This window comes from Neolamprologus brichardi, chromosome 7, assembly GCF_056152115.1.
Source record: "Neolamprologus brichardi isolate AB-2024 chromosome 7, ASM5615211v1, whole genome shotgun sequence".
Taxonomy (NCBI): Eukaryota; Metazoa; Chordata; class Actinopteri; order Cichliformes; family Cichlidae; genus Neolamprologus; species Neolamprologus brichardi.
This window is the reverse complement of record NC_142110.1, coordinates 15,339,285-15,362,424: the sequence shown is the minus strand read 5'-3', so window position 1 is coordinate 15,362,424 and position 23,140 is coordinate 15,339,285. Positions and strand designations below refer to the sequence as shown.

At 38.6% G+C, this 23,140-nt stretch overlaps 2 protein-coding genes across 3 annotated transcripts; both read left to right on the top strand.

Moving 5' to 3' along the window:
• The first annotated feature begins 632 nt into the window (after positions 1-632).
• On the top strand, positions 633-10,913 carry LOC102793745 (uncharacterized). Its single transcript, XM_087843173.1, has 26 exons — positions 633-997; positions 1,729-1,780; positions 1,884-1,901; positions 1,990-2,052; positions 4,165-4,269; positions 4,975-5,046; positions 5,140-5,244; positions 5,352-5,423; positions 5,659-5,751; positions 5,945-6,031; positions 6,141-6,230; positions 6,832-6,870; positions 6,959-7,036; positions 7,153-7,212; positions 7,407-7,499; positions 7,589-7,669; positions 7,958-8,047; positions 8,129-8,221; positions 8,304-8,378; positions 8,460-8,549; positions 8,633-8,713; positions 9,311-9,391; positions 9,578-9,646; positions 9,756-9,881; positions 9,973-10,120; positions 10,206-10,913. The coding sequence occupies exons 1-26, from the start codon at positions 677-679 to the stop codon at positions 10,666-10,668; spliced, it is 2,745 nt and encodes a 914-aa protein (XP_087699299.1). The 5' UTR covers positions 633-676; the 3' UTR covers positions 10,669-10,913.
• A 1,778-nt stretch (positions 10,914-12,691) lies between these two features.
• Positions 12,692-22,954, top strand: clpxb (caseinolytic mitochondrial matrix peptidase chaperone subunit Xb). Of its 2 annotated transcripts, XM_006789170.3 has the most exons (15): positions 12,692-12,965; positions 13,441-13,516; positions 14,472-14,632; positions 14,742-14,856; positions 16,624-16,778; positions 16,889-17,048; positions 17,825-17,866; positions 18,492-18,668; positions 18,779-18,943; positions 19,875-19,963; positions 20,249-20,413; positions 20,514-20,813; positions 21,170-21,262; positions 21,347-21,453; positions 21,575-22,954. In XM_006789170.3, exons 2-15 carry the CDS (start codon positions 13,462-13,464, stop codon positions 21,663-21,665), a joined length of 1,875 nt encoding a protein of 624 aa, XP_006789233.1. In that variant the 5' UTR covers positions 12,692-12,965; positions 13,441-13,461; the 3' UTR covers positions 21,666-22,954. The 2 variants fall into 2 exon arrangements, with proteins under 2 accessions (XP_006789233.1, XP_006789234.1); XM_006789171.3 differs by lacking the exon at positions 17,825-17,866.
• Positions 22,955-23,140: the final 186 nt, after the last annotated feature.

Sequence of the window (23,140 nt, the reverse complement as noted above, 5' to 3'; positions counted from 1 at the left end):
GTGGATGTGTTGGTCTTGCTCTGAAATTAGCAACAGAAGCTACAATGACCTCTTCCCCCCACCCCCGAAAAAGCAGCAAATCAAAAATCAATCAAAAAAAAATGTAACATTGACTATTTACGAAACTTTCAATCTCGAAATTCATATTGCAATGAATCGAAAAAAACAAAACCCTTTCATAAAAAGGATATTCTGACACCCACACATGTACATCCGCACACTCGCAGACATTTGCTGAAAGCTCTCTGAAAGTTCTTTTGTAGATCCCAACAATGTGTCCCTTGTTCCCAGCTTATTTATTCCACTTCCATGTAATTTTGAGTAGGACAGGCTAGTGAAAATGCTGAGGAAAAGAGGCACCAGAATGATGGGAAGCCATATGCTGTCTGGAGGATGTGTCATTCTGGAAATATGTCCATTAGCTGCATTTAAATCATGCAAGCCTACAGATTTCAGCAGTCTTGCAGATGTTTGTTATTATGCAATGCATCACGTGTCTCTCTCTCGCTGTAGTTCCAGGCAGATTTTGACATGTTTATTCCTCTCCAACTGCTCTACTGTGGTTTCTCTCTGACGTGTCATCTGCTGGCAGGTGTTCAGAAATGTGCTGTATGTGCTTCTGAATTACACAGCCCGGATCACTGTGCAGCAGAGGACCAAGGAACAGGGCACAAACATGAAAGAGGGAAGTGGAGTTTCTCCCATGTGGAAAGTGTTGCTGGTGGGGATGTGCGTGCTGCTGCTCCTGAGCACGGCAGGTTTAGTGTTTCTGCTGTTTCGGCAGAAAGAGTTGGCAGACGAGCTGTTTAGGCTGGAGTCCCAGATGCAGGAGCTGACAGAGAGCTGCAGGCTGCGGGCGGGAATCCTGCCCATCGACCCCGGAGAGGCCCGAGAGTTCAGGAAGCTCCACCGCCGCAGGAGAAACCAGGAAGAAGATCCAATGCAAAGTGAAGATCAGAAGGATATGCTGATGCTCATGACATACTCTACGGTTCCTGTAAGACATCAGCATGCTTGGATGTTTCTGTAGGACTGTGAATACTAATGCTATATGTTGTTTACTCTATTATGAAAAAAACTGAGTTATGAATCTCTAAATATATATTATGAAACGGAAGAGAGGGGGAATTTTTTATTTTTCCCGAGTTTGGTGTCTTTAATATGATTATGTGAGGCATCTCCTTGCAATCTAAGAAATCCAGGAGTCTGTTGTAACCATTAACAAATTTCTGGTTTTGAGTGCTTCCTGGAAAAGTACTTTGTGCTGTGAAGAGTGACTGCTCCTCCCTCGGCTCCACTTTCTTCCACTACAAAACTGGCATTTCTTCAAAGCCGTGCTACTGTATACTTTGTGAGGGAGCCAGGGGCAGTATCATTGTTTTTATTAACAATTAATCTTCACTTTCAGTTTGTTTCATCTAAAGCCTAAAGATTAAAAGAACAGCAGAGATTTAAGAAGGGAGAAAATTTTAGGGAATTTTAGTTGTTGTTGTTGTTATACTCTAACTGCTTCAGCTCCGTTAATGAGAATGATTCTTTTGCTGGATTTTGGGAATAAACACTGTTAAACAACCGGTTTTGCTGAACATGGCAAAAGATTAAAATATAGACCTTTAGAAAACACCCTGTCTTTTCTGTGTTAACAGGGCCTACTAAAATGGCCCTATATGTGGTTAACTTACACCTAAATCAAAACTTTCCTCATGCATGTCTTTTTCTTTATTTCAGGTCAAAGCCTTCACAGATATGTGCAGGAGCTCCAAAGGAATTTGTTTAACAGGTGCACATCATAAAAACAGGCATCTCCACTGTTTTCATTTGCGTATTTACTGCCCTTAGTTGTTGTTGTTTTTTAAATATGTGAATTGTTTTTTCCTTTCCAGGCCCACCTGGACCCCCAGGTAAAAACTGAAATTTAAATTTACTGAGTAAATTTACTGAAATTATGCTAAATTCCTACTGCATTACAAAGTGTTTTTGTTCTGTCAGGTAAACCTGGTTCACCTGGACTCCCAGGTCCACCGGGGCCAGAGGGGAGACGAGGTAGAAAAGGTGAGAACTTTTATATGTCTAAGAAATCTGAGAACCCATCTCCTCTCCCATTCAGTGAAAAGCTGTATGAAAACAACCAAATTTGCAGAACAGAAGCTTCTCGTGCATTTCAAACAGTCTTTCATTGTTCCTGCTGTGATTGCACAACATGAGCATCCCACTCACTGTCTGCAAGAAACTTGTGTTTAGCTGCGACATAGCTGTTTACTGCAGTGGGATAAGTGTTTGCTGCACTGATTAGCACTGATTAGTCCAAATTATAGTATTTTTGTTGTTTTGAAGCTGAAAATTGCAGTGTGGGCAATGTTTTTTTTTTTTTTTTAAACTTTTACTCATTCACTGTATCTTTTTACCAACTCTGCATGGCTTAAACTCTAAGATTAATCTGAGATTCTGAAGAAATTTAGGTTTTTGAACTAACATGAAGCTCTTGATGAATACTCAAGGAGCCTGACATCACCTTAACAGACTGTTAACTGTTATTGGTTCCTTTTCCTTCCTTCAACTCTTGAGTCTTTTTGTGATGTGTTAAACATATGCTAAGTAGGGCTAATCCTTACTTCTCTTTTCTGAACTGAGTAGCTTTTGTCATTTTTCAGGCCTGCTTCCAGAACAAAATAACTGGGTGTGCATCAAAGGTTAATGAGGGTAATCTCTGCCCATACAGCTCTCTAGGGCTACCTGAAAACCCCAGTGTTCTAATTTCCATCAAAAAACACACCATTATTGTGTCTTGTGTCCTGTTTCCCTTCACTCACTCCCAAACCAGTCATGGCAGAGGCTGCCACTTGCCGAGCCTGGCTTCCTGTTAAAAGGTAGTTTTTCTTTCCCACTGTCCCCAAGTGCTTGCTCATATCACCTGATTTTTGCGGCTTTCTCTCTGTTATTGTAGCATCTTTACCTTACAATATAAAGCACCTTTATTGTGGTCGTTGTTTGTTGTGATTTAATACTATAAAAATAAAATGTAACTGAACTGAATACATTTGAGGCATCACAAGTCATTACTAAGGGTAAAACAGTTTTATATGAACAGTTAATAGGGTAGCCCACATCACAGCATTCCTTTTTCTTTTATTGTTTTTGTTACTTCTGTGCCAGACTTCTGTACTTACCTTACACCTTATAACAGGATGCAGCTGCTCTAAAACTCGGCAGCAAGAGTACTTACAGGGAGTAGAGAGAGGTGATATTTCTGTCATAATAACACCCTTTCATTTGTTTCCTGTTAAATCTAGAACCGAATTGCAATCCTGCTTAATCACACTCTGACACATGTTATAGATCTCATGGTACCATATTCTGTAGATAGCACCAGAGGGCAGACTTACTTCTGCTCCTCACATTTTCAGCATTTCAGTGGGAGACAGAGCCTTCAGATATCATGCTGCTCTCATTTGAAACCAGCCCCCAGTTTGGGTTTGTGAGGCAGACACCATCTCTACTCTTAAGATTAGTTTTAAAACGGTCATTTTTGATAAAGCCTGTAGTTAGGGCTGAATCAGGTGACCCTGAACCATCACTTAGTTATGCTGCTGCGTCAGAGGAACCTCCCATGATGCATCGAGCACCTTTCCTCTACTCTTCTCTCTTTCACTCCACAGACTTCAAAGGGCCATGAACATTGCATGCCATTACCTCCCTGTGCTTTCAGCAGAGGTCTCTGGCTCTGGAGCTGAATGTTTCTGACTCAGCCAACCTCCTTCGTTTTAATTGTCTCCTTGACCTATTTTCTCCTCTCTCCCTTTAACCCAACCAGTCAAGGCTGATGGGTGCTCTCCATAAGTGTGGCCCAGGCTGATCTTTCTTCATGTTAAAGTCACTCACCTCATATTTATGCATCCAGTGATATTTATGAAAGTGGCAATAACTGATAACAGCTTTTTTGGCTGGTAACATTCAAAATGAATATAAAATCAGAGCCCCCACCCACCCACCCACCCACCACGTGAACTCTTAGCCTTACAGTGTAAAAATACTCTGAGATGATTTATGTTTTGACTTTTCACTATGTAAATATAATTGGTTTAATCTTAAAGAGTCTATATTAGCAGTATTGTTAATTTGGTCTGTTTTGCACATCATATTTTTTAATAATCTGTGTACATAAAGGTCTTCCTGGTCCACCTGGTCCATCCTGCTCCACCTGTTGTTCCAGCAGTGACATGAAAAACAAGATTACTGGAGGAAGTAGTCGTCAAATTTACGCATGGAGAGGTAGGAATAATGCCACAATAAGCCAGTGGACCAAGGACTGCAAACATGATATGAAAAGCTGTGTGATTTTTAAAAAAACAGTGTTGGCTGACCTGAAGAGTGTTCAGTTCCATTTGTTCACTGTATATTCGATTTCAGTAGTAGTTAAAAATCACCTGTTTATCCACTACGATATTAAGCAGTGTAACATTCACAGTTCTAGTGGTTTTACCACAAAGTTATATCTTTTCACGTCTCTCCTCACAAATCAGACTAGTCAAAGGCATGATTAATGCCAATATTTTAAAAGCACAGAAGCCATTCTCCTACAGAAACAAGATTTAAGACTGTTATTTAGATTTTAATTTAAACTCTTTGATTGTCTGGATTTGTCTCCATTTTATTTAGTCTCTTAGTTTCAGTCATGTTGGTCTTAAAGATAAGTTCCCAACACACTGGTCATAGAGGTGTCCATTAGCCTGATCGACAACTGTCCATCCATTCATCCATCTTCTGATTGTTTAGAGTTAGAGCTGGGTTAGAGTAAGAGTCATCACTGATGATGACTTAGACCTCACAGGGTTAAAATTAGTAGCTAATAAAACAACACGTTGCAAAGTATATATGTATGTCTGAATGGGTAGATGTTATGGATGGTGTGTGCTTCGTAACTGCTCTAAGATAAGGGTAGGAATTTATGTCTCTTTTTTTTCTTCTTCTTCACAGAATCACCGACACCACGTCCAGCTGATAACACAACTAATGTTTTGAATGTTAGTGGCACAAATATAAAATTAGGTTAGTTACCACTCTGAGCGATAAGAAGTCTTGTTTGGCAGACTAATATTTGACTAAGAAAGAGCATCAAACTCAACATCTTTTATTTCCTAGATTTTGGTTCTTTTTATCCAAACCACAGCCAAGACGCCTTCAACAATACCAAAGAAGAAAATGTCACAGAGGTCCCAGCAGGCGAGAGGTCCCAATCATCAGCAGGTGAGAAGTGCTGAACTTTAACAACAGTGAGCGCAGCCACTATCATTTGTTTTTTGTGTCACAACTGAAAATGCTGCAGAATTGTAAATGTCTCCTTTTCCCTCCAGGCTTGCTGAGTGTAGTCTCAGGCATCAACAGTGACTCCTTCAGAAATGTTACTGTTACTACAGTGGAAAGTGGTAAGAAAATGTCTGCTGTGTTTGCTATCAGTATTGCCACATCACTTCAGAACACAAATAAAAATGGTTGAATAATTGCATTTCCCACTCAGTTAAACCTCAAATGTGATCTTTTATGCTTATTTCCATTTTGGCTCAAAAGGATTTGAAACTTTGGCCACATATACAGTATAATAGTGTATCTGGATTCATATAAAACATTTATGGTTATGATGATCATTTTTCTTTTCTGCAGACTGGATATCACCTCACCCAGATTACCAAAGTGACAACCTGACTGAAATCGATCCAGAAAATGTTACAAGAGCACCAATGAATTTATTAGCAGGTTAATATTGGTACTCATTCATTGTACACACAAATCTTATTTCACACTATACTCATTGTACTGGATTTCCTCTTTGATTCCACAGTGACATAAAGATCGCTTGCTGTTTGTAATAAACCAGCAAGTTTCTTCTACGATTATGATAAATTGTGTGTCCAATTATCCAGTGACATCTTCTACGTTCCTTCTGCAGAATCACCAACAGAACATGCAGCTGAAAACCTCATAGATGCTTTGAATGTCTCTGACTCTGAGAAACCGGACAATAAGACAGAATCAGGTAAATGATCAAAAAACCGAAATTTGAATATATGAAAAATGTATTTAAACCCCACAGTTTAACCCCCCCCCCCCCCCCCCCCCCCCCCAAACAAAAAAACCCATTCTAGATCGCTCATCGTTTTATGAAGATTACAGCTACAGCACAGCAATTCTTACAAACCCTGAAGTCATCACAGAGGCAGCAGGAAAATTAACAGGTATTAAACTCTAAAACATCCTCTTTCTGTCACTTTAGAAGTGCTTTCACTGTATAGACCCCAGGGATGCAGATCTAAACAGTGCTGCATTTAAGGGCAGCAGAACTGTCAGTGAACAACAGTAAAAACTGGTGTGTTTTAAAAATGCTCCTGTTGTGAGTGTACGGGCTCATAATTGGTTTGATTAGTTTTACTGGCTGCAGATACATTACTCATTCACAATCATTCACAAGCTGACGTTACAACTGACTAACAGACTGTGTACTAATATCTTTTAGACGTCTTTGAATACTTACCTTAGTTCTATAGTATTATATTATCATTTCATATTTTTTATCCATACTTATTTTACTTCATTTGCTTTTAGATTGTTTTTTAACACTTGTTTTTAATCCTAATGTGATCATACTGTATTCTATGTTATTGAGCTCTATTTATTTAAGCTAATTAATCATGTCTGCAGTGTTTAACTTGATTTTGAATGAGAAACTGTTTAAAATACTTGCAGCAGAGTATGAATTTGAGCTCCAAATTGAAGCAATTAACTATTCGAATATATAATTTTTCTAATGTGTGGACCGACTTCTCTTTCTTACTGAAGAATCACCAACAGATCGTCCAGCTGCAAACACCAGAGGAGGTATGAACATTTGTAACCCTTCTGACACAAAAATCCAACACAACAAATTCACCAGGACTGATTAATGACAACATTTTAATTCCTCTAGACACAAAACCATTTATGCACAACTTTAATGATACCAACACTGAAAATGTTACAAATGGACCAGTACAATTATTACCAGGTAATAAATCTTGTGCTTTGAATTATTAACTGCATGTCCTCCTCTTGTTGTGCTTGGTATGCAAAGAAGACGTGTTGAACTTTGTTGTCTTCTTTTCACTGCTCCACCTGATGCAGATATAAACAGTGACTCCTCTAATGGCAGCGAAACCTTCATTAAAGCAACTCTGAAAACTGGTAAATTCAAGCTGTTTAAAGTTCAGCGATGTTTTATGTTTCTGTAGTAAATGTTTTGGGGTGGTAAGAGCTTTATCTCTTAAACATCATTAATTATGAAAATATATAGTTTAGGCTTTTTATTTTTTTTATCTCATGAACAGTGAGATTTAACCAGGAGTGAGAAACCAATTTTCTTGTGTTTCTTCCTGAAGAATCACCAACAGCGTATCCTCTTCAGAAACCCACCACAGATGCTTTGAATGTCTCTGAATCTGAGAAACATCTGAGCATGAAAGTGAAAACTGGTAAATCAACCAAGACTGCAAAGGCAAACATAAGTTTGAATATATTAAAAAACAAAATTCAACCTAAATCTTATTTTTTAAAATCATAGAACAAGTAACATTTGATGACGATGAAAGCCAGGGGACCTTGAATGACACAGAAACTAAAGGACCAGTAATGCTGTTAACAGGTATGAAATCATTGCTTTGGATTATGAAATATCCTATTTTACTTTGGTTATTATTCATAAAACATTCTTGAACTTTATCATTTCACTCTAATCTTGAATAAATATCCAAAATGATACCCGAGCTGCTGACAAAATCAGGAGCTATGCTGACTCAAGGTTCAATATTTAGTTAAACCTTAAATAGCTTAACTTTTTACATTTAGTGACAGGAAGCTCAAGCTTATAAGGACTGGTTGATTCGAGTTGGTGTGCCAGCTCTTCTAGTAAAAGTTTTCTTTCTTTTTGTAGAATCACCAACAGAACATTCACCAGAAAAATCCAGAGGTGCTTTGAATGTTTCTGACTCGGAGAAACTTTCAGAGGCAACAACAGAACTTGGTAAACCTCAGATGAGACAAACCTTAGTTTGACTACATGAAGAGAATATGCTAAAGCCATTTTTTTCTTTAAATTTTCCAGAGTCCTTAAATTTTGATCAAAATGACAGCCAGGGCTCCTGGAATGATACAGACACTGCAAATGTCACAGAGGGGCCAGTAAGAGTATTAATAGGTAGGAAATCATCTGCTTTGAATGGTTAAGTTACTTCTTTCATAATAAAAGTTCTGAATGTGGTTCCAATTTCACTCTGCAGCCCCACATGATGCCAACATAAAGAGTGATACATTTAATGGCAGGAGAACCATAATTAAAACAAGCACAATAACAGGTAAAAAACTGCCATACTGTATCTGATTCTGGTTATACTGTTTATATGTGTACTAACTCACTTGTATCTTTGTATCTGCAGTAACACCAACACCACATCCAGCTGAAAACACCAGAGATGCTTTTACTGTTCCTGGTTCTAAAAAGGATGCAGATAAAACAATAGAACCTGGTAAAACACTAGAGATAAACTGAAGTCTAATTATATGAAAAAAGAGAAAAAAACAAGAGAGTAAGCACTACTTTGTTTTCTAGAGCTAAAAGCAGCTGATAAAGATGTTGCCTTCAATGTTGCTAAACAAAATGCTACAGAGGCATCAGTGACACGATTTATAGGTAAGACTAACACTCTCGTTATGAACGTTACTCTCATAGCGTTATTTATTTATATGGAATATTTCATCCTATTTTTATTGGAGTCTTGATTTTTGCTGGAACATTTGGATGGTATGGTTAAAATTTTACGTAAACACCATGTGACAGCATGGATCTTTTGGCCACTAAGTACAAGTTAAACATCATTAAAGACCATGGCCTACCCGCGTATTGATCCTGATCATGTCCATGTGCTTATGACCACAGTGAATGGCTGCTTCTAGCAAACTGGTTAATTGACATGACTCAAATGGGCTCCACATTCACCAGAACTCAATCCAATGGAGCACCTCTGGGATATGTTGGGTGGGAGGTTCACATTATGGATATGCAGCTGACAAATTTGCAGCAACTGTGTGTTGCTATCATATCAATATGGACCAAAATCTCTGAGTGTTGTTTACAACACCTTGTTGAATCTATACCAAAAAAATCAAAGGTGTGAAGGAAAAAGAGGCCCAACCTGGTGCCAGTAGGCTGTGCCTAATATGGTGTTTTTTAAACTATAACATCTTTGGAATCTCTATACACGCTTTCATTTTTTTTTTCAATTTAAAGGTTCACTTTCAGAAGAACTGGATAAAAACAGAGACACTTTCAATAACAGTGGAAACGTCAACGATAAACCCATGACAACTGGTGAGGAATGGCCACGTGTCCCATATTTGACCTCAATACTGACACTTCACTTTGTTGCAAGGCTCAATAAAAAATAGTATTGATAATTTATAGTCACCTCACACAAAAATACAAAGTAATGATCACTTGCTATGACTCAAACATCATTAATATTTACATTAAAAATGATCTTTCATTTTTTTTCAGATTCTTCAAATAAGCTCTGGTCTGATAATAAGATCAGTGTGACCACCGGTGACAAATCAACAGAAAGTGGTTAGAGACTTGCTAAATTAAGCTTCAAATCATGCCATTATCTAATTATCTTCTACTGTATAGTTTACTGAAATACAAAAGTGTGTGTGTGTGTCTTTTTTTTGTTTAGAGTGTATTATTAAAAACATAAAATGCTCAGAGAAGCCCACTGAAATGGAAAGCACCTATGGAGCCTGGATGTCAGACGCGTCACAGCTGGATGAAGATCAGTACTGGCTGGCCGATCATTTTTCAGGTGACTTACACAACATCCATGAATTCTCACTTCATAACAGACTTTTGAGAGTTATTTGATTGGATTTAACGCGAGAACTTTTTGTCACCAGGTCGACATTTGTGGGAATATCAGGACCTTTCAACATTGCAAAACACTAAAAACACTATAGACACCAAGAGGTTCTACCAGGGGTGTGGCCATGTTGTTTATAAAGGATCATTTTACTACCACAACGGCGGAAAAAACAGACTTATAAAGTAAGTGCTGCACCATCTGCGCCTGTCTTGAGGTGTTTGATGCCTGCAACTTTTATTTAATGGTCAATATTTTAAATTTTTACAGATTTGGTCTGAAAACGAAGAGAACGCAGATTCTGACCATGCCAGACACCAGATATCACAACCTGACTTATCTTTTTCGAAACTCAAAGACATACTTCAAGTTTGCTGTGGATGAAAGTGGACTGTGGGTCATCTTTGCCTCAAACGCAGATGACAGCACACTGGTCGCAAAGCTCGACGATGACACATTCTCTATAGAGTCTGTCATAAACACCACCTACCCGACAGCTAAAGCAGGAAATGCTTTCATTGTGTGTGGGGTGCTGTATTTTACAGATGACAAAGACAGAAGGGTGACATATGCCTATGATTTAAAGAAAGAGAGTCCTGTGGATGCAGGTTTTGACATAAGATCAGGTAATGGAATCTTGGCTATGCTGTCGTACTATCCCAACAAAAAGCTTTTGTACGTGTGGGACAACAAAAGTGTGAATACCTGCAGAGTTAAATTCAAAAAGACCTAAAAATAAATAATCAAACTCTATGACATCATGCAGTTGGATTAACAAAGCATTGTATGATTTAGTTTTGTCACAATATACAGGTAAATAATTGCGCAATTTTTCTTGTTGTGTGCTTTTCAGTTTAATTTGTTTGTAAAAAAACAACCAAACACCAAAGACGAATAGTATTCATAGCAACGTATATTTTTGTATTTTTCTGTAGACAGACTTCTGTACTGAAAGTCTTATAATCTGGTCAAATAAAAGGTGTGTGAGACCTCTTTAATAATAATCAGGTTCTGCTGTGTCAACATGATATTTAGCATTTTTCACTTCTCTCGAGAGCCTGCCTTAATGAGTATGTGGATGTGATAAAGCTATCTGAATACATGATGGTGGTGTACAGGTGGTGGTGGACGGCAGAAGCTCACAAGCCAAGTTTTGTCCAGGAGCCTTAAGAGATGACACACTGGAACAGCTTTTACAGCTAACTGTGCAGCTGGGTTGAGACATTTGAAATTCATTCATATGAGTAGTTTTTGTTTGCATGTCTTACTTTGTACAACTGACTGGGAGAAAAGTTGTAACCTTACGCACTCATTGGCTACTTTTATAGGTACACTTTACTAGTACCGGGCTGGACCTCCTTTTGCTTTTAGAACTGCCTTAATTACATGATTGCAACATGATTAAATGTTGCAGTATAAACTGAGAACCATTCAATCAGGTAATGTTTTTTCAGATCTTCTGTTGTCCAATTTTGGTGAGCATTTATGAATTCAATGTAGCTTTGGTTTCCTGTTCTTAGCTGACAGGAGATGCAGTCTGGAGTGTTATGTTTTGCTGCTGAAGCTTCAAGGTATGCTCTTCTGCATACACTTGGATGTATCGAGTGGTGATTTGAGTTACTGTTACCTTCCAATCAGCTCAGAGAAGTCTGGCCATTCTCCTCTGACCTCACATTCATTCACTTATATTTAACAAGACATCTTGTGACAGCCGTCTGTTTGAATGATAGTAGCATACAGTATATTCCTGATGAAACATGTCCCTAAAATTAGTAGTTTTTCCGTTATCCATATAACATCCATGACAAAGTGTCATGGCCCCTTCTTAAAACAAAAAAACAGCTTCTTGTTTGTAGCATACAGTATATTTCTGATGAAACATATCCCTAAAATTAGTAGTTTTTCTGTTATCCATAGATAACGGACAGAACTTCTGATTTAAAGTTCTGTCTGTCTTTTATCAAGCTGCTTTGACATGGTGAACTGTTAGCTGTGCAGAAACAGCATGACATATGAAACGGTCAAGATAATTATACACCTTTTTTTTTCACTTCACAGACTCGATCTCATCAAGTGTCCCAAAAAACCTTGTCAGCAAAACAGTGACACAAAGACAACTTTATATGGGTATTTTTTAACCCTCGGGCCCTTCCACCACATATAGATAGACAAATGGCCCTTACTTTGAGTGGCTCTGGGTTACAGAGGCGGACACATATCACAAGAATCCATAAGTGATGTACTGAACTATAAAATCGCAAACACTCTATTGGATAGAGCAACAAGAAATACACAAATTAACAAGAACACTGCACAATATCAAGAACAAAGACAAAATAGTGCATATTTGCCATTAACACGGATGATGTCAAACCTATAGCTCATATTTTTGAGAGTATTTCTTCATTTCTTTCTTTGTTTAAAGTTGCATGCATTAAAATGTCAAACTACCTCTCATGAGTACCAAGGCTGTGTTAAACTTCTACTAATAATGCATACTGAATCTGAACTGAGCCTATCAAATAACAAAGTGTGACTGAAACGACTGTTAACAGGTTACAATGCTAGATGTGATATGTCCCTTAACTACCAAACGCAATTTCACAATATCTTTGTTAACGTTGCATATTACGATGTTGTCATGAACGCACCACGAATCGCGCTATGTTTGAGCAGATCTCAAAATATCTGGATGGGTATTGAATGCGCTGGCACGAATGAATCCACCATGCTGCTTACACCCTGCACACTGTTTCTATCGCTTCCTTTGGGGAAGGCTAGTTCGCTAGCCGGGTAACCAACCTAATAACCTAGTTCATAACAGCAGGCGTTACATCACTTTAGTTCGTGTCACACCTGTGAAATAACGGTCTAAAGAAGTTGACTTTTCAGTCCATGTAACAGGCACTGTGGCATTAGCATGACACACTGACCTTTCTAGCTGTAACAAACGTGCAGAAGCTTTAGTGATTTAGCAAATTTGTGTTTCAGAGAGGGGCTGTCAAGACGCGACTGCTTTCAACGCGCACTGTGAGTAAAACTGGAAAGCTAGTTAAATGTTGATTTGTGTTTCGTAGTTAGTAGTTTTAAATAAGCTGGAAACGATACCTGCAAATTTGTTTTTCTTAGGAGTCACTCTGTCTATTAGCTCTGCAGCGTCGGCTGCTTGTCATTTCCTCTAGAAGAAAACGCTTAGTGAATTTGGTTAAGGCCTAGCATGCGAAGCTAACAGTTACCTATTTACGTAGGCTAACTAGATACAGTGTTCATACAGGGTACCTTTATAGTATTAGCATCGCGTGATAGCTTAAAATACCAACACCTTTTCGTGTGGTGTACAGTGTAAATATTTAGACTGTAGTGGCGACTATCTAGTCTCGTCAACGAGCTGCTGTGCTAATGCTAATTGTGACGTTGGAGTATTGAGGCGTTAAACCGGCCTGTCTTATTCAGCGCAGTCTGTTAGCTGTACGATGCTAACTTGACACTTTTTTGTTTGTTTAAGGAGTTTGAGACAGAAGGAAAGATGTCCTGTCCATGTGCTTCGGCTGCCAGGTTGTTCCTAAACACTGCTAACAGAGGTACGAAAGGGAAGACGCACACACTCCCTGCCCTACAGCTGCGTTAAGCTGCATGACATTGAGCTATTTGGTTCAACTTATGGAATCAGGGCCCCAGCTGACCTAGATTACTGTTTGTTATGACAGTTCTGTAGCTAACGTCAACAGGAGGTAAAAAGGCAATTCATGACAGTTTAAATGGTAAATGGTAAATGGCCTGCATTTGTATAGCGCTCTTCTAGTCCCCAAGGACCCCAAAGCGCTACATTCACCCATTCACACACACATTCACACACTGGCGATGGCAAGCTACATTGTAGCCACAGCTGCCCTGGGGCGCACTGACAGAGGCGAGGCTGCCGGACACTGGCGCCACCGGGCCCTCTGACCACCACCAGTAGGCAAACATGGGGTTAGTATCTTGCCCAAGGATATTTGGGCAGCCTGGGATCGAACCACCAACCTTCTGATTAGTGGCTGACCTGCTCTGCCACCTGACCAACAATACATATGATTTCACGACAAACAACAAAAACATAAGGAGCGATTTTACCCCATGTAAATACAATTCTTGCATCAGACCGTGAAGTGCTGCTCTTAATAATATACATGAAATAGAAATATGGTCTTTGGTATTATGGTATTTATGCATTATGTAGCCTTATAACATGTAGTTTTAGACATGTTAGGGGCCTTTTTTTAAATCTTTAAACGTTTCTAAAAAACATTTTTGTTTTACTTTTAACCTTTATTTTCCCATTTCCCAGACACAGGTGAAGCCTAATTGAAAACTAAAAGAAAATTTAAGTGAAAATATTATGGCTCCCTCCCTCTTCCCCCAAAATTAATGCTAAGGACACTATGCATTGTATAGGAAAACACAATTAAAATCATATGTCAATGTCATTAGTTTTCAGACTTATGGCTGATAGAAATCTAAAGGGATGTTGCTTTTTTTTCTTTTTTTTTTTAACAGGACTGTCATGCTCTCGGATTCAGTTGTTTTTTCTGAGTCGTCACGGGTTTCGAGAAACTCATTTGCCTCCTCGAGTACGTGTGAGATCGTTTTCAGAGACCTCTGTCTGTTATGGCTCTAAAGACGGGACAACCAAGGATGGTGGAAGTGATGGTGGAAAGGTAATCTTTATTTGCAACATTTTGTAAATGTGGACGTACACAACCTAGTTAAAGCAGTGGATGATAATACTTTAATTTAACACGTGTTAACACAGTTGTTTTTACACAGAAGAGCCTCAGTGAGGGGAAGAGAATGTCTGGCTCCGGAGGATCGGGTAAGGGTGGAAGCCAGCTACGCTGCCCTAAGTGTGGGGACCCCTGCACACATGTAGAGACCTTCGTATGTGAGTACACATATTACTCTTCAACAATTATTTACAAATGGTCTAACTGTTGAATGATGTCATGTGATGTTGTGTCAGTTGTGGAAATGTTTGTGTCCCAGATGGTTCTTACGATATAAGGTTGTTGTTTACCAGTTGTTAAAAAAAACAAACCTAAGTAAATAAACTGATCATAAATAAATACATGGTATTATCACTGCTAGAAAACTAAAGGTTGCTGAATAAATGGTTGCTGTTACTGGATTCCTCTCAACATGGATGATGAGCAGGGAGAAAAAAAGATGCATTAGACGTCACTTAAATTCATGATTTAGTGTTAAAACATGTTAACATCAACTTTCATATTTCTCTGTGACACAGACCTTTGTGCATGGAAATAACTATAAACACTAGTGTAAACACAGGAGATGAATAGTGCACCACAAACCACCACTTCAAGTATTTCCTGGCACAACTTGTCAAAATAAAGATGTGGATATAAACTGTGTAATGTCGTTTTTATTGCTGTCTCTGGAATGTTTTAGATTTTGCGGTGCCACATAAACATTTTGACTCATTGCTTTAAACCAAGAGGGGCTGTTAGGATTGTTGGACGTGTGAGAAACATCTTGGACACGGGTATAATTGTTTATACCAGCGGTCCCCAACCTTTTTTGCGCCACGGACCGGTTTATGCCCGACAATATTTTCAAGGACCGGCCTTTAAGGTGTCGCGGATAAATACAACAAAATAAAACTAGTACCGGTACCGAAAAAAAGAAGATTTATTCATAACACACGTGAAAAGACCCAGGAAAACAAAGTTAACGATAAAACGATAACAAAATAATGCTGAAAACCGATAAAAACCCTGAAAACTACATTTCACACCTGAGCCTCAACTCTCGCGGCCCGGTACCGGTCCGAGGCCCGGGGGTTGGGGACCGCTGGTTTATACGACTTTCTGACTTTAAATCGGCCAATCATAGTGAGTACTATCAATTAAAAATCACATTTACATCAGCTGCACCTGCTTTATTAATTTTTGCCAATCTAAATCTACAATACACTTTCCAGACAGAGAAGTGGTTTATGATGTACAGTTCGTGAGCTGGTTAACAATTTATCATCTTATAAACCACAGGGAAAAGGTGGAAGTTTGTTTTGATGCTCAAATTAAAACAAAAAACAAAAATAAAAGCTTGAGAGTCAAGTGTTCCAGTTAGGAGGATAAAACCTGAGTTGCAGGTAATAAAGGTCTTTATAAACAAAGGCCTAAGAAAAATCAATATTTGGGTTTTCATTATTTCTCAATAAGACAAACAAATGCAGAAAATGTTGAGCTTTTTCTGTTGTCCAGGGGTGGATGGTCGACACCACACTAGTCAGTCAACACATCTCAGAAATATTCATGAACTATCTATAGCTTACAGAGGAAATGAATATGAGCAGCTACGGGAAATCTGATGGGGTTATTGGGGAGTTTATTTTCCTAAGCCTGTAGTACATGCGATGAAGAGAACTGCTTGTTATGTGTTAGATTGTGATTGTCCTTAACTGGACCTTAAATGAGCATGTGTTGACTGTTATTGGTAATCAAAGCTGAACAGTATTCAAAACAACGAAGAATCAAAAACATAAGATGCAGTTTTTCACTTTTTCCATATTTAGTTTAGGTTTCAGCATCAGTGGGATTAATGCATATATTTATGTTGAAGTGTCTTTAAAAATTGCTTCAGCTTGGTTTAAAAATGTCTTTAACACTGTATGTGGTGTTTTTTTTTGTAGCATCAACACGATTTGTCAAATGTGAGAAATGTCATCACTTCTTCGTGGTGCTGTCTGAAACTGACTCTAAGAAAGGGCTAAACAAAGAGCCAGAATCTGCTGCGGAGGCAGTGAAACTGGCATTTGCACAGAAACCTCCTCCACCTCCAAAGAAGGTAAGAAACTGAAGCAGGAAACAATTGGTCAAAACAAGCTTTTAACATTCGATTGGAAATTTGATTGTGTTTTTCTCCTGTTGTGAAAGATATATTTTTTTCCTTCCCAGATATATGCCTATCTTGACAAGTATGTGGTTGGCCAGTCCTATGCAAAAAAAGTGTTGGCAGTTGCTGTGTATAATCACTATAAGCGCATCTACAATAACATCCCCTCTGGGAGCCGACAGCAGGTGGAGGTGGAAAAACAGCCATCTTTAACACCTCGTGGTCAGTATCAGTCTTCTCTGCAGACACTGCATCATTCTGCATCTAAGGATTTATTTCAAATAATATCAACCATTACTGTCTGATGGAAACCATACTTGATTTTATCTATTTATTTATTTCTTTTAAAGCTTATGAAAGTCCCTTTTCGGTATTGGTAGATAGTGCCGAGCTTAGTCAAATTTTGGGTGAAATTCTTGTCTTCATTTAACACCAGAAACACGATCGATAAATGAACAAGAGCTGAAATGTAATACGAATCTTTAAAAAATGAATGCAGCAGATTATTTTTAATGATTTCAAAACTAAACCTCAAAGGGAAAATAGGCTGTGCTGAATGTCTGTCAAACACAGAGTAGAGAATTAGTGAATTCTAAGTTGAATTTGGACACAGCAACAGTATATCCTAAAAGCAAGGCTAATTTAAATAAGCTGGTAATAAATTAACAAAATATGATCATGCAAGTTTTCACTTTGAAATGTGTTCATGCAAATGCCAAAATAAATAAGCAGACTTTAAAGTTTGCCACATTGAAAACAATATTAATATTTGCATGTTAAGAGTATCAACGGTTCCTCTTGAAACGTCCTTACAAATAACCGTAGAGAGGTTACAGCTGTGGCCTTAAGTTATAATCTGTATTATTTGGCATTTGTTCAATATTTATCATATGATTTCATAAAGCTCTCTTTCAGCGACTGCATTGATAATGTTATAATGGTAATATAGCGGTATTAGTATTAATATTGATTTAAGCACTTTCACCCTCTCCCTGTAGAGCTAGAGATGAGAAGACGAGAGGATGAATACAGGTTCACAAGTAAGTGACTGTCCTACTCGCTGTTGTCTTTTAGCACTATTGAAGTCACTTAATCAGCAGTTTGTTGTTTTTAAGTTGCACAAATGCCAAAGTGTACAGACCGCTGTGACAGTCAAGGGTTTGTTTTGCCTTTTTCAGAGAGATTGCATTTTTTATGCATTTATGGCCGTGTCCAATTTAAAAAATGATGAACTTTGAACTAAAATGATTAAGGAATTTTGTCAACATCAGATAGTAGGGTATATTTCCAGTTTGTAACAGTGACCTTTTGTATAAAATAAAACCTAGAAATTGAACCAGTAAAATTACAGTTTTCAATGATTGACAGACCAGACAAGCAGATGAAGTTGACCTTTGACCGACTTTCAGATGTTTGCTAATTTTAGTCGAGCTGTTCTCAGTAACTCACAGTGACACTGAACAGGGTGTGTGTGTATTTTTAGCCCTTGTATGGGAACTGTTACTCTACACAAATGGTCGCATTCATGATCAGTGAATGGCATGTTTGTCTAACAGTGACTCAAATGAATCTATTACATTGCATTTTTAGAGATTCATGAAGCATAGAGTTTTTACAGTTCTTTTTAGTAATGAGGTGACCTGTCCGGTTGGCTTGTTGTTCCAGAGCTGCTGCAGATTGCAGGAATCAGCCCTCATGGAAATGCTCTCGGGGCGTCCATGCAGCAGCAGGCGAGCCAACAGGCACCTCAGGAGAGGAGAGGTGGGGAAGTGTTGGACTCTACACACACTGAGATTAAACTGGAGAAGAGCAACATTATTCTGCTTGGTCCAACTGGTTCAGGTAAGCTTGGTTTGTAATACTTTTAAGCCGATTCTGTCAGATACACTATGCAATGTGTTTGTATTATGTCCTTCCCCAGACAATTTTATGATTCACATACATTTTCACAGGAAAGACATTGTTGGCGCAGACACTGGCACGTTGTCTGGATGTTCCATTTGCAATTTGCGACTGCACCACACTAACTCAAGCTGGATACGTGGGAGAGGACATCGAGTCGGTTATTGCCAAACTCCTGCAAGATGCCAACTACTCAGTGGAAAAAGCACAGCAAGGTGGGCAGAGGGACTTTATTTACAGAAGGAGTTTCCAGTGTCAGAATGATACGTATGTTTACTAAGTAAGAAACGGCCTGTTTTGAAAACACTGAGCACAAGCAGCAAGCACCAGCAGTATCTAACACAAACATAATCTCGTTCCTCCCCCTCACATCCACCCAACTGTTTCTTTAATGTTAACATGCAATTAATAATAATATTTCATTTTATATAGGAAGTCTCAAATAAAAATTAAAATTAAGACAAGTGTTGGATTAATGAGCAAATATTTGAATGTCACAATGTTTGGTTTACCATACAAACCATTGTTGTACAAATTAATGAACCTGATTATTAACAGATTAATTTATGGTGACCCTAAAAGAAAGCAATCACAGTGGTATTTTATAAAAACAAGGCCTCAACTGCGAGGCCAAAACTCAGTAGTAATTAGATTAGAGGACTGGGAGTAGAAAAGATTAGAGTATAAACAAATTAAAATGGTACCACTGGACTCTTATATGGAAAACCACTTTGTGAAGCTTAATCATTGAGAAGATTAATGCTGTTTCACTTTCATATACATTACTGAATTACTCTGCTACAACACATCTAAAAACTAGAATGCTTTTTTTCATGTTGCATCCTTGACTGTGCTAAAGAATGTGTTTATGGCTTTACTATGTTGAATATACTGACAAGAAGAGGAACAGGTTTAAATTAATTGGATTTCAGGTTAAATTAACAGGTTAGCTTACACATGCACTGTACTCTGCACTGCATGTTTACAAGCTTTCAGCATGAATACTGGTGAGGTGTATGCACCAGAAAGCATGAAATTGGAAGAAAATACTAAGCAGTTATCCACAGAAAGCTCATCAAAGACAAGAAGTGTCTCAGGCAGTGTCTTTGTAAGACATTAAGCTTTGTTCTCCTGTTTCATGTGCAGGTATTGTGTTTCTGGATGAGGTTGACAAGATTGGCAGTGTTCCTGGAATCCATCAGCTGAGAGATGTGGGTGGTGAGGGAGTTCAGCAGGTTAGTGTGCAAACTTTATGCAGCAGTTTGTTTAAAGGCTGCAACAAATTATTTTTGATTATACTTTTATTAAATTTAGAGATCATATGTTCGATTTATTCCTCCTTGTTAAAGTTTTAGGACAGTCCAGGTGAATGTTTTGAGATTTTTATTTATTTATTTTTTGTTTTGTGCGAACACAGACAGATTTTGTTTACATTTATGACCTTGCGGTTTTCTGTTTGTTGTCCTTTTCATTCTGTATTGGTCAACTGAGACTTACATTCACTTTTTCTGCTCTGTCAGGGTTTACTTAAACTTCTGGAGGGTACAGTTGTCAACGTTCCTGAGAAAAACTCCAGGAAACTGAGAGGAGAAACTGTGCAGGTCGACACAACAAACATACTCTTTGTTGCATCTGGTGCCTTTAATGGACTTGACAGAATCATTAGCAGAAGAAAGAATGAAAAGGTAAACTTGACAAGGCTCAGACGTATTGCACGCCAGCAGGTGTTCAGCCTGTTTGTTATTCCTGCCTTTAAAATGTTCCTTGTGTTTCATGTCTGTCCAGTATTTGGGTTTTGGAACTCCCTCTAACCTGGGGAAAGGGCGCCGCGCAGCCGCTGCTGCAGATCTGGCAAACACCAGCGGCGAGACAGACACCGTAGCAGAGATCGAGGAGAAGGACAGGCTGCTGAAGCACGTCGAGGCCAGGGATCTAATTGAGTTTGGAATGATCCCAGAGTTTGTTGGCCGTCTTCCCGTTATCGTTCCTCTGCACAGCTTGGATGAAGACACGCTTGTCCGGATCTTGACTGAACCACGCAATGCTGTAGTGCCCCAGTACCAGGCTCTGTTCAGCATGGACAAAGTAGGAGTTCTAATATTGTAGTTGCTACAACGCTGTGTGGGTGGTGGGGGGTAGACACTCTCATATTTGGGCTGCTGTGTTTGCACAGTAGGGTTTTCTTGAGTCAAAATACAGCATTGTCCTCTCAAATATCTGCACACACTGCTTTTATTTATAATACGAACACTTTCTAGAGGGTAATCTGATGCATGTACTTTCTTGTTTCACTGGTACCAAAAAATCATGTCTCTCTAAACACAGCCTCTATTTCTTTTGTTAGATCAGATGTACAGAAACATAATAATACATTTGTGTTTGTGACTTAAATGACTTGATTTTTAGAATTAAAATTAAATGGTCAATATCTTTTGTTTCAGTGTGATCTCAATGTGACTCAGGATGCCTTGAGGGCAATAGCAAGAATGGCTTTGGAGAGGAAAACTGGAGCTCGTGGCCTCAGATCCATCATGGTATGTGATTCTTACAGAAGGTGCCAAACTTAGGTTTTTATTTTTTTGTTGTGGTGTAAAGTGAAAACTTGTCTTCATGCACAGGAAAAACTCCTCCTTGAGCCCATGTTTGAGGTGCCCCACTCTGACATCATGGCTGTTGAGCTGGACAAAGATGTTGTCCAAGGAAAATCCCAACCCAGATATGTCAGGTCAGTACCTCTCCTCACAGTGTCGGGGTAGATGGGACCTGCTAGAGATCAGTTTTCTTACACCGAGTACACGGCGACTCAGTAACTGAAACTCGACCTGCATCCTTTATTTGAATTTCAGAACTCCTGCCAAGGATTCGGCAGAAGAGGAATACGACTCTGGCATCGAGGAGGACAACTGGCCTAGACAGGCAGACGCTGCTAACAACTGAACCATTTTACCCTAAAGGCCATGCTGTCGCAAATCATTAGATCACTATGAACCTTTTGGATACCAAGTTTGGTACCAACTCTTTTATTAAAGCCCCTGACGAATAAGTTGTGGACACTGGTGGGGAGGGTTTTTGTGATGAAGTTAAGAGAGTGTAACAGCCTTGGGTCCTGTGCATCAGATGTAGATTCTATAGTGGTGCACTCACAGGGTGGACCTTAAAATATTTCAATCTCTGGGGATTGTTAACATTTTATCTATATAAAGATAATGAAATTTTATTCATGGATGTATTTGTAGCTAGCTTGTTTTTCTTTTTTGTAGTGAGGGGTTGTAATGGCAAGGGAAGCAAATGGAAATTATGGGATCATACTGTACACTTGCAAACATGGGATGCTGAGAAAAGAAAGACCCGATATGATGTTAACATGTTAGCTGATGCCTCATCAGGGCATCATATTCCATGAGCACATCAATATTTTTGATGTTTTCTTTTTCCTTTACCACCATTGTAATAATGGTGCACACAGTGAAATCAGCTGTAAATGTTTAGGCACGCTGCTTAGGTAGCATTTGTAAGCAGTTTGTATGACATGACCTCTAATTATTAGAACATATTGTGAGGTATAATGCACCAGCACACTAATTACAGCAGGTGAGACACAATGGTGACCTTTTAAACAACCAGAATGGTTATTTTCAGTTTTTGGCTTCCTCCTTTAGCACACTTTTTAGGGAATGTATTAGTGTTTACTTACAGACCTCTGTCTCACAGAGGGCTGTTTCACAGAGCTGGTTAGCCGGGTCACTTTGAAGTATCAGTGAAATAGCTTCTGAAGTTTTGTTTTATAAAAACTGAACCGTGTTCAGATGCTCTCTTTCCTGTTAATGCTGGCTGCCTCTCCAAACCTGCTTTGTCAAACACCCCTCAGAGCAGCATGGATATTTTTTATTTTCCTTGTGGTTGCCTGGTTGGCTGTTGGAAGCTCACCTTACCTTTAGTGATGTAATATCCTGTTACTAAATGGTACCTCAGTACACGTCTGTAATCAAGCCTCTACTTAAATGCGCTGACTGAACCATGCTGCTGTTGTCTTTAAAATGCTGTTTGTGCTTTCAAACTAGATTAAACTAGATTTGTTCCCCCCTTTGGTTGAAGCTTCATTTTATTTTACTAAAGTTTTCAGAGGTCTGTTACAGAACCTGTACCCCCCACCCCCAAACTTTTGTGAATCTTAAATTTATTGTGATTGTTTAAAGTGTACAAATAAAATGTATATCTCTGTACAATTTTTTATTTTTTATTTATTTATTTTTTGTTCTTTCATTCTCATTTAAGGTTGAGGTGCGATTAAAACCTTAAAATAAATGAATGCAACAGACATCACAATGTTGTGATGCACTGTTAGGCTGTCACCTTTATGTAATCAGCTAATCTCTGGAAAGTATTGTGCTGTGCTTTGTTTCCTGATACCT